The sequence below is a fragment of the Cryptomeria japonica genome, chromosome 5, assembly GCF_030272615.1.
Source record: "Cryptomeria japonica chromosome 5, Sugi_1.0, whole genome shotgun sequence".
NCBI classification, from domain to species: Eukaryota; Viridiplantae; Streptophyta; class Pinopsida; order Cupressales; family Cupressaceae; genus Cryptomeria; species Cryptomeria japonica.
The window spans coordinates 69,026,824-69,045,785 of NC_081409.1; the positions used below are offsets into that span (position 1 = coordinate 69,026,824).

Below are 18,962 nucleotides of genomic sequence, written 5' to 3' on the forward strand. Positions count from 1 at the left end.
TAGATATTCCATGCCTTCAACGAGTTCATGGGACTTGACTAATGGTTTTGATGCCACAAAACACCAAAAGCAAACATCCTAAAAACATAAATATGACAACTTATAATCCTTAGGACTAAGGTGACCCAAGGTTTATAATGCACCTTACAAACTTGGATCTCAAACATGTCATTGGGTTGATCCATAGGATCCAACCTTTATTACAAAATGACATCTACTTAGACTCCTAGACTGCATATGAGGTGCTCTGCACCATACTCCTTAGTACAAAAAGAACTCAAGTCTCTTGAGTTGGTATATCTCCAAGTTTGAGGCATGTCTTCTCAATAGCTTCAGATAACATCCAAGTAGCATCTTCTAGAGGTTGATGCTTCCATTTGACCAGGTATTCATAGTATGTCCTTCTCCTTGTCTGTTTGCTCACCTGTTTGTCTAGAATACATTCAATTTGAGGTTTGAACTGTTGTGGTAACTCTTCCATCAAATCTGTCTGATCACTATCTATTGAACCTGCATCACCAACATCACTATTAGGACCTTTATAGGCATATATGTCAACAACAATAAATATTGGAGACAAGCCAATATTAGCAGGTAAATCAAACTTGTAAGCATTATTTCCACATTTCTTAAGGATTTTGAAAGGGCCAAGTTTCTTCATCATTAACTTGGTATATTTCTCTTTAGGCAACCTCTCCTTTTTGAGATGAATCATCACCATATCTCCCACCTGATACTGTAAATCTCTCCTTTTCTTGTCTGCATGTTGCTTGTACTTATCAGAAGAATGTTTCAGTTTATCTTGTACCTGTTGGTGAATTTCCTTCATGACCTCTACAAATTCCTCTGCTTGAGCACTCCTCTTGTCCATGTCCTTGACATCTCTTAACTCCAATATACCCCTCAGATGCATACCATATACAATCTGAAATGGAATTAGGCCAGTGCTCCTATTTATTGAATCATTAAATGAAAATTCTGCCTAAACCAATATAGTATCCCAAGTAGCTCCATGTTCTTTAGTTAGACACCTTAACAAGTTACCTAAGGACCTCTTGATCACCTTGGTTTTCCCATCTGATTGAGGGTGATAGGCAGATGACAATGATAGATTGGTTCCTATTTTCTTCCACAAAGTTCTCCAAAAATGTCCTAGGAACTTAGGATCTCTGTTTGAAATGGTGGTCAATGGTAACCCATGCAATCGAACAACCTCCTTAAAGAACAACCCTGCAATGTGTGAGGCATCATGGATGGTCTTACAAGGAATGAAGTAAGTCATTTTAGAAAACCTATCTACAACAACATATATGCTATCATGACCTGTTTTTGTCTTTGGGAGACCTAAAACAAAGTCCATGCTGACTGAATCCCATGGTTTTGTGGGGATTGGGAGTGGTGTATACAAACCTACATTTGATGTATGCCCTTTGGCCTTTAAACAAATCAAACAACTTTCCACATACCTTCTTACCTCTATCTGCATTTTTGGCCAGAAATAGAATCTTTTAACAAGTTCAAGAGTTTTGTCCACTCCAAAATGCCCTCCCAAACTACCACCATGCTTTTCCTTTATAATATTTTCCCTCATGGACCCTTTTGGAACACAAAGTTGACTGCCTTTGAATAATAAGCCATCTTGCAATACAAAATCAAAAAAATTGGTGTGGTATCTATCAGTCATGTTTAAGCAAACCTGATATGCCTCTTTGAAATCATCATCATGTTGATACATGTCCTTCATGGAATGAATTCCAACACTTTCCAACTGAACTTCTTGTATGGTCAAATTCCTCCTGCTAAGTGCATCAGCCACCTTATTGCTTACCCCTTTTTTGTGATTGATTGTGAAAGTATATGATTGCAAGAACTTTATCCATTTGATATGCCTATGGTTTAGCTTTTCCTGTCTGTTCAAGAAACTAAGAGCATGGTTGTCAGTGAACACAACAAATTCCTTGGGCAATAAATAATGTCTCCACTTTCTAAGTGACTGCACCATAGCATATAACTCTAGATCATAGGTGGAATTTTTTTTTTTGCTTCATTTAGTTTCTCACTAAAGAAGGCAACATGCCTTCCTTCTTGACTCAATACCCCACCAATAGCCTTATTGCTGCCATCTCATTCCACTATGAAAACTTTATGAAAGTCAAGCAACACTAGTATAGGTTGATCTGCTATCCTCTTTTTAAAATATTCAAATGATTGATCTACCCCTGTAGTCCATACAAAAATAAATTTTCTACCCCCTTTTATAGTATCAATCATAGCAACACACACACCACTGAAGTTTCTAACAAATTTTCTATAAAAGTTGCATAATCCATGAAAACTTTTTACCTCAGAAGCAGATTTTGGTGTTGGCCAGTTCAAGATTGCTTCCATTTTAGATGGATCCATTTTGAGATTATTTTGGGATATCACAAATCCTAGGAACACAAGTGTAAAGCGGAAAATCGCGATCGAACCCTAGTTGTTCTCCCCTCTTCCGACTCCGAGGAGAGAGAAGGGAGGTTCGCTAGGATTCGATGGGTTTTCACTTAGGGGGAAGACTTTACATTCAAAAGAGGGGTTGAAACTCATAAGATTCAATCCCACACAATGTAAGATTGGATGCTAAATGAATTTCAAGGGTTAGGAAAGCAAGGCTACCCTCTTTTGTAAAGAATGTTGATTAAGGGAATTAAGCTAAGAATGCATAGAAAGTCATAAAGATTCGCTTATAAACTGAGTTTAGGTTATAGGATGAAGCTGCGGACCTGGAATTAGCAGTAGAATGTCGATACGGCGCTGTCCTGCAAATTTGAGCAAAAGTTGTCGGGACGATGGCGCCCGGCGCCACGGTCCTTCGAAAAATCCGCGAAACGAAGTGGGATCGGTTCGTCTCTGCACAAGGATTCCAGATCTTCAATCTCAGCCGCGTACCTGCAACCTACACACAGAAAAGCAAAGACGATTGGGGGGTTAGGGATTAGGGGTTTGCCTTTAGGTCAAACCCCGGTTTTGGAATTAACCAAGAAATGAGCAAGAGCTGTAAATGTAAATGTATGTAAAACAAGTACTAATACCTTGTTCTAAGGATGTTGGTATCCTTATGTGCGAAGGTTTAGATGTTGTATCTTGTATGTTGTAGCATGAAGTAAGTGATCTCCTCTTCAATGGTTGAATCCTTGACTTGAATGGAACACTTAGCCTTGAATGGAGACTTGAAATGATCAATTGCTTGAAGGAATGCTTGAATGCTTGAGTATAGTTTCCACGCTTTTTTTCCGTCATGTATGTGTTATCTCCTCCTTTTTTTAAATGAGAGAGAAAAATGTAGTTTATATACTTGTCAATTAGGGCTGATAGACTGATTTTCCCGACCTTAGGCCGACCAGGGAAGTTTATTTCCAAATTGCAATCAAAAAGACCCGATATCACTTAGGAAACCGGGCCCAAAATAGGACCCAGGGACCAGGGCGCTGGGCGCCATGGTCCTGGAGGAATAGGGCATTGGGCGCCCTGGTCCTGAGGGACCAGGGCGCTGGGCGCTCTGGTCCCACCTCCGGGACAGCGGGGTGCAAGGAGGTTCAGGCCAAGGTGCTTGAAAAATGCAGTTTTTGGTGTCGTGAGCAAGTTTTGGGGTCTCCATTCAGGTTGCGTGTTGCGTCGCCATCGTGAAGACCGAAATGCAGTCGAAATTGCAAGTGTCGCAATTTTAGGACGCTACAACAAGCTCCTCCTGCAAAAACACACACTTCTCCAAATTTATCTTCAACTGCTCCTCATGAAGCCTTTGCAAAACCAAATTCAAGTGCCTTAGGTGCTCATTCTTGCTTTTGCTAAAAATGAGAATATCATCAAGATAGACTACCACAAATTTGTTAATGTATGGTTTTAAGACTTCATTCATAAGTCTCATAAAAGTTCTTGGGGCATTTGAAAGCCCAAAAGGCATCACAAGACACTCATAGAGACCCTCTGTTGTTTTAAAAGTTCTCTTCCATTCATCTCCCTCTCTTATCTGGATCTAATGGTATCCACTTTTCAAATCCACTTCTGAGTAGTACTCTGCACCCCCCAAGCAGTTCATTAGGTCTTCCATCCTAGGCATAGGAAACCGATATCTTATAGTGATCTTATTGATTGTCCTAGAGTCTGTACAAAGTCTCCATGTACCCTCTTTCGTAGGAGCCAATACTGTTGGGACTGCACAAGGGCTTATACTCTTCTTAACGAAGCCTTTAGACATCAATTCATCAATCTGCCTGTCTATTTCCTTGTTTTGTTTTGGTGTCATCTTGTAGGCTGCTTTATTTGGCAAGGTGGCACCAAGGATTAGGTCTAAGCAGTGACTAATCTCTCTTTGTGGTGGTAAAGAGTGTACTGCCTGCTACTAGACCATGGTACTTATCCAACAATTCTTTCACCTCCCTTGGACCTACACTCCTTTCCTGCAGCTTGTCTTTAGGCTCGCTACATGCTTTTCTTTCCCATCATCAGCAAGTGGGGTCATAGTATTGTTTATGCCATCCTTGGTCAGGTTGTACACATTAGTCCTTCCATCATGTTTGGCATCTACATCATATTGTCAGGGCCTACCTAGAAAAAGGTGGCATGCATCCATATCTGTCACATCACACAAAATCCTATCCCAATATTCTCCTATGGTGAATTCCACCCACACTTGTTCACTGATTAGGGTCTTCTTTTCTTTGGTCAACCAAGAGGCTCTATAGGTGTAAGGATGGAGTATCTTTTGAAGGTTAAGTTTATCAACCATTTCCTTAGAAGCAATATTATCTGTTGAACCTGAATCTACTATAACTTTACATACCTTTCCATTCACCTTGCAGGAAGTTCTTAACAGAGATTTCCTTTGTGATGGTTCCTTGGTTGTGGGGACCTTCAAGAGTGTCCTTTGCATCATCAAGCATTCACCTTGCTCAGGATCTGCAAGCTTGGATGTGGAGGTGTGGTAGGAAGTCATACTGTGGTTGTCATCTTCTTGAGTCAATTGGACCCTTTTGTCACTGCCTTGTTTGTTGGACCCAAGCTTTTCAGGACACCTAAAGGACTGATGTCCCACTTGGTTACTTGATCTCCTTCCTCTGAAACTACCCCTGCCACTTGATTCTCCATCTTGCTCTTGGCTACTCGATCCTCCTTGGCTTTTGGGAAATGATTCTTTGTTATTGAATCTGCCTTACCCCTGAAATTTCCACCTCTGCCTCTATTATTGCTTTCTCCCTTCCTCTTTAGTTTCTCTTCTACCTTAAGTGCCATTTGAAAGCACTTGTGCATTGTCTCCGGGTTGAACAAATTGAGTTCATCCTGAATACTGTACTTAAGACCATTTAAGTACATTACCAATTTTTGCTTCTCATTCTCAGGTATCTTGGCTTTGAGGGTCATTTTGTGGAACTCCTAGGTATAGGCACTGACATCTATGTCTTTTTGCCTTAGGTTTTGTAGCTTCTTGTGCAAGACTACCTCATAATCTTCAGGCACAAACTATCTTCTGATTTCTAACTCCATCTTCTTCCATGAGGTATAGGCACTGACATCCATGTCTTTTTGCCTTAGGTTTTGTAGCTTCTTGTGCAAGACTACCTCATAATCTTCAAGCACAAACTATCTTCTGATTTATAACTCCATCTTCTTCCATGAGGTTATAGGTTTCTTTCCTTCCTCTTCTCTTTCATTTTGCAGAAAGTTCCACCAACTAAGAGCAGGACCCCTCCTTTTGGATTTAGCCAACTTTACCTTTTGGTTTTCAGGCACTTCTTCACATTCAAAATAATTGACCACCGCTTCTATCCAATCCATACACTCTTCTAGGTCCATTTTTCCAGAGAATGTAGGTAGTTCTGCTCTATTGTCTTTTCTCCCTACCATATTAAGGGCTTCAACAAATTGCCTTTGGTTTGCAGTCATCACTAGTTTCTCTCCTTCCTCCTCTTCTTCTTCATCAGATTCTAGTGCAGCTTCTTTGCCTGTCTGGTCTCCTTCTTCAATTTTGCTATCTCTTCTGCCATCTTCTTGTTCTTGGCCACCTGCTCCCTCACTATCTTGGCCAACTCCATATTTTTGAGAGGTATAGAGGGGATCTCCTCACCATCCTGTTCCTCTGCTCTATCTCCCATTGTTAGGTCTTTCCCAAGGCTCTTCTGGTGCTCTGATGCCACCTGATGCAGGGAGCACAGCAAGAAACTCCTATTGTGGGCAACTTCCTCACAAAACTCTCGAGGAGGAATCCGTTCAATTCCAACCTACCCACACACTTCACCAAGTTGTCAAGCAACCTCCAAATTGGTTTGAATGGCCTAGATAACTGCCACAACACCCTAAGGCTTGGATCAAATCCGGACAAACCTGGCTTTAGGTACAAGTTCCTGTTGACGTGTATTTTGTACACTATCAAACACAGAATAAAATACCTAAAGGGTACCTTATCCTCTCTTGAGTAAAGTCTCCGAATGCTGAAGATATCGCGAAAAGGATCAATCGGGATGACTTCAAGGTTCTTTTCTGTAGGATCTCTACGTGTGGATAAGCTCTCTGTGGTATGATGTGATTTTGCTGGAATCACAAGGGGACTTACACTTCAATGCCCTGAACGTCTAATTTGCTGGAATCACAAGTCCTACTAACTAACTGGAAAACAAACAAATGGCAAAAGATACAAGGTTCGGGAAGTCTACTCTACTACCTAGAATGTGAGAAGATGGATGAATGACTAGGTGGAGTCCTACTGGGCTGGGTCTCACCATCAGGATGAACAATTCAACACCAACTCAGTGCAATCTTCTAAGGGATGCTTCCAATATGTTTAAATCGTACACCATCTGACAATGATCACCATTCAAGAAAATGCATGAAACAATAGACGTGTAACGACTTATGATTAAGCTCATTTCATTCCAGTTGACCACACAAGGCATCCTTACAATCAGTAAGAGGCTAGTGGTATGGATTAAACGGATTCCACACAGGTGCATTCAACAATTTCCTTCATTCGATCTAATCATCTACCATCTAGAATTGAAGATTCAACAAGAAACTATGCATATTGCAAGAAACGACACACTTCACCATTACTTCGATGAAAATGGAGTTTGTTTACAATCAATGGCAACAATTTCTTGCCTTGTCCTCCTATTCTACTCTAATTGCTACTCTATCAACTGACTATTCACCTTCTAACTACTCTCTATCTATCTTCTATCTATCTATGACTACCTTTACAAAATGAAGAGTCGAGGCTTATATAGTGCCCATAATACAATTCGATGGCTAAGATCAATTTGAGATCAATGGCCAAGATTCAATAGTGAAAACCCTAATTAGGGTTTGTTACAACCATTACATAACATTTAATGCTTGACCAATGAAATAATTACATCTTTAGGACACATGTCTTCTCTGGAAAATTCAACCAATAGATAGCTAGGGTAGGTACATCGAAGTTTGTGCCACCTCCCATGAGTTAGGTACATTGAATCTGGACACGCTGAGGTGGACCACATTGACTGGAGAAGTGATGACTAGGATGCCAACTCGTCTAACAATTGGAACTTGGTAAATATTCAATTCAATGATGCTGAGAAGCTAGCTTTAATTAACTCTTCTGAAACTATCTGCTTCTTCAATGAACCCTTGCTCTAACTTCTTTTGTCTTTGATGTGCAGGATGATCATGTGCCTCACCTTGGAATGCCGGATTGGAAGAAGTTATTCCTGATGATGCTGGACCAAAGAAGGTCGTCCTTGTCGATGCTAGACTGGAGGAGGTCTCCCTTATCCTTGCTTGATCGTCTTTGATGAGAACCTGCCGACTTGTAGATGCTCCGGGCTTTGGAGTCGCCATCTTGATACCTACACAACATTTCACAATTAGTAATATATCTTGAAGTGTAGAAATTAGGATTCAAAAGGAAGATTTAAGATTTTAATTAGGAAACTTCATGATAAATCTAGAGTTATCATTTCCTAATTAACCATGCATTACTTAGACTTTTCTAAAAAAAGTGCCCAAAAAATCAAACCTTGAACAAGGATGCTAGGATAGTTTCGCCATACATCCTCTTGAGTATTAAACTCTAAGAAATGATGTAAAAAACGGATTTTACTAGGCAAAATTTAAATCAAAATTCTCCCTTGGATGAATTGCGCCTCCTCTAGCTTCAAAAAGAATAGACTCCACCCTCTTTGATCTTCAACACTTGGTAGAAATTCGCTCCACTCTAGCTAGATTTCGCACCTCCAATTAGCTCTCCAAATTCGATCTTAAGGCAATGATTGAATGATTTGAATTGTGGAAAAACACCTCCAATATATAGAGCGCTCACCCCTTTGCTCCCTCTAGGCCAACTTGGCAAAAAAGAGGTTAAAAATAAATAAATTTCCAAAAAAAGGGGGGCCGACTTGGCAAAATAAGTGAAAATAAGGCCTTGTGCGCTTGATATTTAATTTTAATTTAATAAAAATCAATTTTAAATGCCTTCACAATAAAAGTTCGATTTTTTTTTTAGGCATAAAATCAATTTATTAAATGCCAAAATTTAATGTCAATTTAATCTTAATTTTTCCACATGCCTCTAAATTAGCAATTTTGGCGATCTAATGCAATTTGGAGAATATTAATTTTTAAAACAAGGCTTAAGGAGATTTCATGAGGATTTCGCTCTGGACCTTCACTGAGGGTCAGGAGCGATTTTTCATTTTTTGCTCAAGTTTAGCACTTTTCCACCTCCAAAATTTCTTCAAGATGTTTCAACTAGGTCCTTTCATGGAATTGCAAACTTAGCTTTGTCAAATTTTGGGAAAAAGGTGTGTTTTTTAAGTTTCTCGCTGTGGGCCTTCAGTGAGGGTCCGTAGCGATTTTTGCAATTTAGGCTTGATTCTTCATCATTTTTCATTCAAACTTCATTCATCATTTGGCAATGCCTTCCCTTAATCCACTCCAACCAAATTCGTTTTGTTGTTGCAAGGTAAAATGAGGATTTTCAACAATATCGCTATGGGCCCTCTCTAAGGGTCCGTAGCGATTTTTCGTTTTCTAACCAAAATCATCAAGTTTGAAAGGTAAAATAATATTCATCCTACTCTCGAAGGTCTTTCTCCTTGTCCAAACCTTGCCTTAGCACCATTTTGAAGAAAACATACATTTTTTGAAAATCTCGCTGTGGGCCTTCAATGAGGGTCCGGAGCGATTTTTTGGTTCTAGGCAAATTCCTTCATCTTTTAATCTTCAAATCTCTTCCAAGGCATAACACATCACGTTCTCCTCCTGTCCAAGCAAGATTTTATCTCAATTCTTCAAACCAAGGAGAGAAAACTGGAAAATCGCTATGGGCCCTCTCTGAGGGTCCGTAGCAATTTTTGTAATTGCCTTCAAAATATTGACTCTCAACGATTTCTTTTCACTTCAAGGCTTTTCAAACATCGTTTCTAACCCATGCCTAACCTTAGCTTTCCTCAAACTTGGATGAAAACTTTCCATTTTAGGTTTCTCGTTGTGGGCCTTCAGTGAGGATCCGTAGCGATTTCTCGTTGTGGGCCTTCAGTGAGGGTCCGTAGTGATTTCTCGCTGTGGGCCTTCAGTGAGGGTCCGTAGCGATTTTTTCATTTTGGATTGATTTCCTCTTGTGTTGATCCTCCAAATTATATTCAACGGATAGAACATGCTTTCCTTCATCCCTTCCAATCATAAAATCATTTTGATCTTGCAAGAATAATGCATATTTGAAAATCTCGCTGTGGACCCTCTCTGAGGGTCAGGAGCGATTTTTGCTACCTGGACCAAAATGCTTCACTTTTCATCTAAAAATCACTTTGCCAAGGGAGATATCATCTTGTTCTTTGCTATGAATAAAAATTCATGTCCAAGAAAGGTCCAAAAATGTGCACACAAAGAAAATCGCTATGGGCCCTCTCTAAGGGTCAAGGGCGATTTTACCTTTCCTAGGCAAAACTCCTTCAATTTATCATCTTTGATCAAGTTTGGATACCTCATTATGCTCATTCTATTCTTCACCATGCTTTTGACATTTTAAATCGACCAAATAAGGCTAGCAATGACCCTTATAAGATTTCTCGCTGTGGGCCCTCTCTAAGGGTCCGTAGCGATTTTTCTGTTTTCAACAAAGTCCTTCATCATTTCTAGTCAAAACTTCTTCAGGTGGGTGGAGAAAGTCATTTATTTTCCATTCATGATCAAAACTTGGTAGCTTTTCATTGCAAAATGAAGGAAATCAAAATCTCGTTGTGGGCCCTCTTTGAGGGTCAAGAGCGATTTTTCGCTGTGGGCCCTCTCTAGGGGTCAGGAGTGAAATTTGACTTTTTGAACTCTCTATCAGGATAATTTTATGGAATATAACATTTAAGTTCTTATACTTTAAGTTATATTCCATATATACTTTCAGGATGTTTGAGAATGGTTTCAGACCTCCAGGAGTTATATTGCAAAATCTAGTTTTTGGAGGTTTTTCAGTTTTCAGACTTAGTCAAATTTCAGGATCAGGACATTCCAGACTTAGCCAAATTTCAGGATCAGCACTTTCAAACTTAGCCAAATTTCAGAATCAGGACATTTCCAAACTTAGCCAAATTTCAGGATTAGGACATTCAAACTTCATCACTCACCAACTTGACCTAACTTGAGCAGAACCTGCTATCCAGGTGATCCCCTTGGCGACACTCAAAACGCAAAGGCTAACAGACAAAACCCTAAAAGACCTAAAAACAAACCCTAAAAAGCAAAAAGTAGGGGTCCCCATTTGCAATGGGGCGATGTGTGAAATGGTCACAACAGTTCCCTAAACTAGACTAAAATTGGGAAACCTACTCAACTCCACTCAAACCTTCAATTTTATGATTTGGACACCTTTCTTAGGGTCAATGCATGGGAATCCAACCTTTGGTTTGGCTTCTATACCCTCACAATGTACTTTTCCCTTACTAGGCTAGTGACATCAATTAGGCCTTTCAATTAGGTTTTTGGACGACAACTTTTCAAACTTCCAAAGGACTTGGCAGAACAAATACAGTTTCAGATGCCCTTTGGGGACTTATGCTTGATTCCAAACTTTTAGACTCCAACTCCACTCCTGCACTTCCTAACCCTTACCTTGCTCGCAGACCTAATAGGCCTAATTAGACTTCGATTTCAAAGTAAGTGTTATGAAATGGGTACACAGAATTGTCCTAACCCCTTAGAAGTGTTCTACCCCCAAATGTCCTAAAACCACTCTCCACCAAGTCACCTTGTTCTCACTGATATGTCTGCAACACAACCTCTACTTTGACTGGCTACATACATAGGGATATTTAGCCTAGGGCTGGATGGGAAAAGGCACACCCAAACTCCTTAGGTCCTGAGTTCTTGGAATCTTAAAATACATGTCCCTAACTTGCATTTTCCAAGTGGCCGTGATGATCCACTGAAACAAATGTCAAGTTAGGGTGCCATTTGCAAAACAGAGTCTGCAAACCTAGGTTTTCGGACTGGTTTCACCAAAATGATCAGATCTTCCTACTCCAATCTCCAAATGATCTCAAACCAACAGCATATGAAAGAAGACTCAGAGTACTATCCCACCATGAAGAAAGATCAATCGGACCAATCCGTACAGTACGGACAAAAAGCAGATTACAGTCAGATTCTCAGGAAATATGAAATTGTTTTATTGAAATCCCATCCAAAATGTCATACAAACTTCATCCCCCTCTCATGGACATGATCTTCAGACTCAAATAGGCCTTCCCAAACGACCACAACTGCCAATGAGATGGTTATGACCATTGGGAAGAAGATGCAATAACTTTTCAAAAATGTTGCAGTTTTTCACAATTAGGACCCGATTAGATATTTCATGCCTTCAACGAGTTCATGGGACTTGACTAATGGTTTTGATGCCACAAAACACCAAAAACAAACATCCTAAAAACATAAATATGACAACTTATGATCCTTAGGACTAAGGTGACCCAAGGTTTATAATGCACCTTACAAACTTGGATCTCAAACATGTCATTGGGTTGATCCATAGGATCCAACCTTTATTACAAAATGACATCTACTAGACTCCTAGACTGCATATGAGGTGCTCTGCACCAATAACTGTTCACTCCCTCTTCAGTTCAGATGTTGTTATGCCTGCATATACAAAAGTAAAGAGTTAAATTGTTGATTCACTAACTCACTAATTCATTCTCAGGCAACGACTAGAGCACAATTTGCAAGAAATTGATCTGTGAATGGATCACACCTTCCTTTGATGCTAGAAAAGATTAATGGTTCTGGAAAACACCTTTTGAAGTAAGATGCCTCTTCTCATGAAAATTCATAATCAACTTAGGCAGCATCGGACAAAATCTGTATAACGTGACTCGTGACAATTCCTAATCAACTTAGGAAGCATTGAAGAAAACCTCTATTATGTACATAAACAGGATGTCTCATTAAAATGCAAAATCAACTCAATAAACATCGAACAAAATCTATATAATATACAACAAGTGGTTGGCTCGATATCGAATCTTGTATCAAGCCTGGACCAGAGAACTTTGGTTTAAGATTGTGATTGAAGATATCACAGACTGTAACAGCCTTGAATAGATCTGTCATCTTAATTACAGTATGAGATAAGTAGAGAAGTTGCATTCAAGGTAAACATTTGTTGGAGGAAGTCATTTAAGTTAGAGAGCATTGAAGTAACCAAGGAAACAGTTGGAGATAGTTATTTTCATCAAGAATAAAGCAAAAAGTAGTAACTATACGGCACAGTGAGAAAACCTCCGATAGACTGGTGTGGTCTTCCATTTGCACTACGTTGCAAGTTTACAGATTGAGCCTTATTCCACAATAATGGATATGTAATTTTCTTTTGATAAAATTTATGCTCATCTACATTGATTAAGCCTCCACAAAAAAGCCATTTGATAACCTTAGATTTGTAAAGACCAGTATAGGAAAAAAAAAGCTCAAAATATTATTAACCATCAAAAGAAGCCTGTATACTCATTATTACAGACCAAATATGCCCGACTGGAGGGAAATGGACACTGAAAAGTCAAATGATACCAGCACTCTATGCAACCACTCTACACACAAAACACCAGTTGCATAGCCCAGCAATGCAAATAAGTCAATTAAGCAGACTGCCAGGTGATTCAATCACCTAAACACCTGCATAACCCAAGGTCTATGCTCATATGTATTAGCCTTCATAAACAAAATAAATAACTGTCATCATATTTTCACAATCCATAAGATATTAAGATTAATGCTTTGGATTTGATTGTATAAGTTCTTTTTCAGCATCAATTTTCGAATCATATTTTGCGATCTATCATCAGGATGTTAAGGAAAATTAAGAAGATAAAAAATGCATCATGAAATGTGATTTGAAACATTGATGCTAAAAAACAAAACTTACACAATCAAATCCAAAAAACAACAACATTAAAATAAATAACATTAAAAAAAAAAATGCCATAATGTACAACATAGGCCTATCAGTTTTTTGTTTTCCCTTTCATCGCTCTGTATGCTGAACTGCCATCTTAGAAGATGTACTTATGTGTAATCTGTAATCTGACCCTGCAGATTGTGGTGAATCAAGGTATAGCCTCTCAATACAGAATATTATATGGTGATTAGACACTTTATTCTTAATTCTTTTCAACCCCTGATTCCGAACTATTCAATTAGCTGTAATGAAAACCCTAGTTTGCATTAAGAGTTTCGAGCAGCTTCAAGACCCACATTTCCAAACAACAAAACTACACTCTCAAAGGCTAACTATATAAGTAACTGTGTTTAGACCTGTAGACATCCCAAATCTTGGTCTTCGTAATATGGTTATCCAAAGGAGAGCAAAAACATTACATATAGATTGTATAGAACAAGTACTTGTACCTGATGCTTTGCTGGAACAGAGCTCATAAAGAGAAATTTTCTCATGAAGTTCACATCAATCAAACTGTGATCAATTAAATTAAAAACAAAACATCTGGCCATTCTCTCTGAACTATGTACAATTTATATGATACAGAGTCACAGAAAGACCACAATCATGAAGCACAAGTAATCATCGCAGAGATACCCCACAGCATATTTCTGATGGAGCAACTAAGAAGTAGGATAATTTAATTAGGATCTAATGTTTGACACAACCTTACAGTCTGTAATACATGCATATGCTTTACATTGATTGATTTTCCTTCATAAGGTACGGAAATAGCATCTGGGTTCTCTCCAAATTGTATAGCAGTAAAATTTGATTCATGAAGTTTGCCTGATGACTTGTAGTGTCCCCACTACTTTTCTCATTTTAGGTCTTGCATCAGGAGAGGAGTTAATGCAAGTAAGAGCTACTTTTAGCATTGAAAGCATCTCGGTCTGTATTTGAAGTGAGAAATTTCGTATCCTCATGTCAAGAATTTGCTCCCATGCTTCTTCCCCTGAAAGTTTCAACTGAACCCACTTTGCAAGATCCATCCCGCTTGTGATGGGAGGCATCCCAGTCAACAACTCTAACAAAATGACCCCAAAGCTATACACATTACCAGCTGCAGTTACTCTCATTGTGTATGCATATTCTGCAATCAACATATTCAATTCGAATTCAATAAAAATCTGTAGAATGATGTACTCAGAAATACTAAAAGTGGTCTAACAAATCAAGGTTACAATGTAAGGGAAGAAAACGCACAATCACACCTGCTGTACTAAGACAAATTGAAAATGTTACTCATTTGATGATCTACAAAAATTGAATGCAAAGGGAAATAAACAGAGGAATGAAGCCTTGAAATATAAAACTATAAATTTATAATAAATAGCAGACTACATGAGCTCCAATTTTTGGACGTATAGTCATTGGATCAACATCTTGAATCAAGATGTTTAAATAAGAGGGATGGTACTAAGTATTTATTAGCATGAACAGGAAAACACAGACCATTCAAGAACTGATGAATATAATTGAAGTACAGATAACATTCTCAAAAGTCTATTACCAAAGCTATAAATGATCATGTCACAAACTTTAATTTTGTAAGTCGGCCTCAATCTCGAAATCATAATCAACTAAAATTAAGTAGATAAAATAAAATTCACACTTCAAAGATTCCAGTCTCAGAAGTAATATGCTGAGAATCAACTATTTCTATCATACACTGTTTTTATAAAGTAGTCCCTGTTAGCATAGACAAGCTGTAATTACGTAAGTGTGCAAAGGTAGGGATTTCTATCATATATATATCAAGAAGACCTACATAAGACCAAATATGCAAAGCCTTTAGCATTGACTTAAAAAATGGTAAAAGGGTTTAAAGAGTACCTGGTGGCATGTATCCAACTGAGCCAGCAATTCCAGAAAGACTCCCTGTGCTCTTGGAAGGATCGACAATCTTGCAAAGCTCAGTATCAGCTATTTGTGCTTCTGCCAGTGACTTAAGAAAAATGTTTTTGGTGGAGAGATCAAGATGGAGAATTGGGTGCTGACATCCATGTAGAAAAGCCAAACCATGGGCTATACAAATAGCAATGCTGCATCGCGATGGCCAATCCAATACACAAACACCAGTGGTGTGGAGGAATTCTGATAGGCTGCCTTTATGAGCATATTCATAGAAAAGATAAGCACAATCTGTGTCTAGAACATATGCCAAGGGTGTCATTATGTTTGGATGATTAAATCTTCCCAGCTTCTCTAGTTCTGCTTCAAACCTGCGGTGGCTTCCTGATTTGAATACTTTGTCAGTCCAACTGAGCTTCTTCACAGAGTAGCTACTTCCAGAAGGCATCACAGCTTTGTAATAAGCATTGTACTTGTTCTTCAGGATCATATTTGCAGGATCTGTAGTTGCTTCCACACCCTTTTCAAAATCTATATTTGCATTGTGGGCACTGTCTGGATGAATAAAACGGCCTTCAATTGTATGGGGTTGTTGTACTTCTGGTACTTCGTGCTCTTTATACTGAAAGTATTTACATGCGAACATTGTCAATCCAACTGCCCCAAGGGCAAAAATGGCACCAGCAACAGCAACTCCAACTAGCAACCCTGCTGAAGGTTTCTTCTTCTTAGTGGAAGACTGAATAGATTGCTCTTTATAAAGACCAAGGTTTCCTGTACAGTTAAAAACTATGTTTTTGTTGTTCAAAAGATGCGGTGGAATGATGCCTGTTAATTGATTGTACGACAGGTCCAAAACTGTAAGGCTCTTCATGTTTGATAAAGATGCTGGAATATCTCCTATCAACCTGTTATTGGAAAGATCCAATATTTCTAGAGTAATCAGGTTGGATAAAGAGCTTGGAATTTTACCTTCCAGAAAATTGTGGCTGAGATTCAAAGCAATCTGCAACGTATAAAGATTGCTAACTCCTTGTGGAATTGTTCCACTGAGGTTGTTACTGCCCAATTGAAGCTCTAATAAGGACTTGCTATCCTGTATATTCACTGGTATGATTCCTGCTAGACGGTTATTTTGTAATCGCAGATTCTGCAGCCGCGTAAGCTCAAAAATTTTTGGGGATATGGATCCTGATAAGAGATTGTCACTCAAATCCACATATGTCAGTTCTGTCAAATTTGATAGCTCCTCTAGAATATTTCCCTCAAATTTATTACTTGGCAGCTTCAAATACTGCAACTGCAGAAGTTTGGGCAGTACATCGGTCAATGAGCCTCCCAAGCCATTGTGTCCAACATCAAGTAGCTGGAGTTTAGTACACTTTGCTAACTGCTTTGGAATTGAGCCGTTTAGAAAGTTGTTATTCATTTCTAGGTATGTCAAATTTGGGGCATTTGAAACAGTCGGAGGGATCTTTCCAGTCAGTTTGTTATTACCTATGCGCAACCTGAAAAAACTTTTTGGGAAATTCTGAGGTATCTCGCCAGAAAGCAAATTGGTGGTAAGGTCTAGAGACTTCAGATTGCTCAAAGAAAACACTTGTAGAGGAATAGATCCCGATAATTTATTGTAGCTGAGATCAAGAGATTCCAGACCTGTGATGGCTGAGAGCTCCTTGGGTATACTTCCGTTCAACTTGTTCTGATTAATTGCAAAGCGTGAGAGCTTGGTGAGGGCCTTCAATGAGCTTGGGATATTTCCAGAGAAGTTATTGGAAGAGAGGACCAGAGTTTCCAACTTGATGAGACTGCTAATACTATCAGGAATTGAGCCAGTAAAACTGTTGCCACTTAGGTCAAGATAAGTCAAATTGGTACATTTAGTAAGGTTCTGGGGGAATCCTCCATCAAAATGGTTATGGGAGACATCTACTTTTACCAACTTTACACCCCCAAAAGCCACTGACCCATCAAAACTATTGTATGTCACAATGAATGTCTTGAGCTCTGTCAAGTTTTGGATTTGGGGCGTTGTACGTCCTGTCAAATTATTGTAAGACACGTCCAGCGATTGCAATTTCTGAAGAGAATTAAGAGAAGGAAGGAAACTTGACATGACATTGGAGCTAAGATTCAGAGAAACCAAGCTGGTGCAAGACCTAATATCATCTGCAGATGGGGTTGACACGGAATTATTTGACAGGTCAAGAAATTGAAGGGCTTGCAGTTTACACACATCCTGCCATATACTTGAATTAAACCCAAAACCAGACAAGTGGAGTTGTACAACATCAGCCTTATCTTCGCTGCAGTTTACACCAACCCATTGACATGGGTCAGGATTTGAAGCATTACTTTTCCAGGCAGATGAAAAAGCAGTGAGGTTTTTCATTACTTCAACTTGTGCGGAGTTGAGACCGAGTGCAACAGTCAGACACGACAGAAAGAATAACAGACCGAAAACAGGAGAAAAATATGCGCAAAAATACCTCATTTTTTCTGCAGCTTCCAAGCTTGAAACTTTTTTGTTGGGTATGCGTCTGCAACGTGGATTTTGTTCGCCCCAGAACTGAAATGAAAGTGAGGATTATTGTAGGGCTAGTGGAACTGAATAGGCAGTATTTAATTTGTACAGAATTCATGGCAAACTGAATAGAGGATGAATAACATTAAAAAAGTTTTGAGTTCCGGTCAACTGTAAGCCAAAGTCTAGGTCTTCCATGGACTATGTGAAAGTTCTGAGAGGTTGCGCGGTCGATTCATGGTGCCAGCAGTATTGCTTCAGTTGTTTGATGTTTGTGTCAGTATTCCTCATCCTATGAATGTGCGTGCACGACTTTGACCCCGCTTAACTTAACTTTCCCCTTCAATTCTAACTCCAGGGTCCCACAGTAAGGACTATGAATCTCCTTACTTTAAAAGGTTTTATTTCGTGAAGGTCGGGGTTCAACCATAAATTTTTGGTACTTTCCATTCAAAGTCAGAAATTAATAAGAAAATATTTACATAATTTTAAATCATAAATAATTTAATATTAATTAAAATGGATAGAGAAATTTAATATTTATAATTATGTCTAATAATTTTAAGTTATTATCCAATTAGTGAAGGGATTAAAATGAAGTTGGATGAGTGCTTACTTTACATTAGATTTAATTTATTATAAATTTAATAAGGTTATGGTTTCATGGAGGAAGTCTTTTTAAATTATTTCATCGTAATAATGACAATCTTAAAACTTTAAGCTCCAAACATTTTAGGAAGTTGTGGTCTTATAGTTATTTTTAAAAAGAAGAATAGCCAAATCTACAATTATATAGTGAAATCTATAATTATATAGCTAAATCTAAAAAAATATTAATAGAAATTAAAAAATTTATAAATGAATGACTTTTGGTAGTCAAATTTGAAAGTTGGGGAAACTTTTAGTCTCACACCAAAGACAACCCTTTAAAATATAAAATCTAAAAAGTATGAGTTCTTATTGTATTACATAATATTCTAATTTATCCTATGGCATAAATTTATTCTTAATACTCTCTATGGCAACTTCATGAAACCCATTCCTAAGAATGTAGTAAGCAAGTAAGGCTTGTTTCAAAAGTGAGCA

At 38.5% G+C, this 18,962-nt stretch overlaps 1 protein-coding gene across 1 annotated transcript; it reads right to left on the reverse strand.

The window, feature by feature from the left end:
• Window positions 1-13,957: 13,957 nt before the first annotated feature.
• LOC131032694 (leucine-rich repeat receptor-like serine/threonine-protein kinase RGI4) lies at window positions 13,958-18,172 on the reverse strand. Its single transcript, XM_057963732.2, has 2 exons — window positions 15,335-18,172; window positions 13,958-14,591 (listed from the first exon to the last, which is right to left on the reverse strand). Exons 1-2 carry the CDS (start codon window positions 17,844-17,846, stop codon window positions 14,275-14,277), a joined length of 2,829 nt encoding a protein of 942 aa, XP_057819715.2. The 5' UTR covers window positions 17,847-18,172; the 3' UTR covers window positions 13,958-14,274.
• Window positions 18,173-18,962: the final 790 nt, after the last annotated feature.

Coding starts and splice junctions, on each gene's coding strand:
- LOC131032694 (XM_057963732.2), bottom strand. CDS start 17,846: ATGAGGTATTTTTGCGCATATTTTTCTCCTGTTTTCGGTCTGTTATTC. Junction 14,592..15,334: donor AGTTGGATACATGCCACCAG/GTACTCTTTAAA, acceptor TGTTGATTGCAG/AATATGCATACACAATGAGA.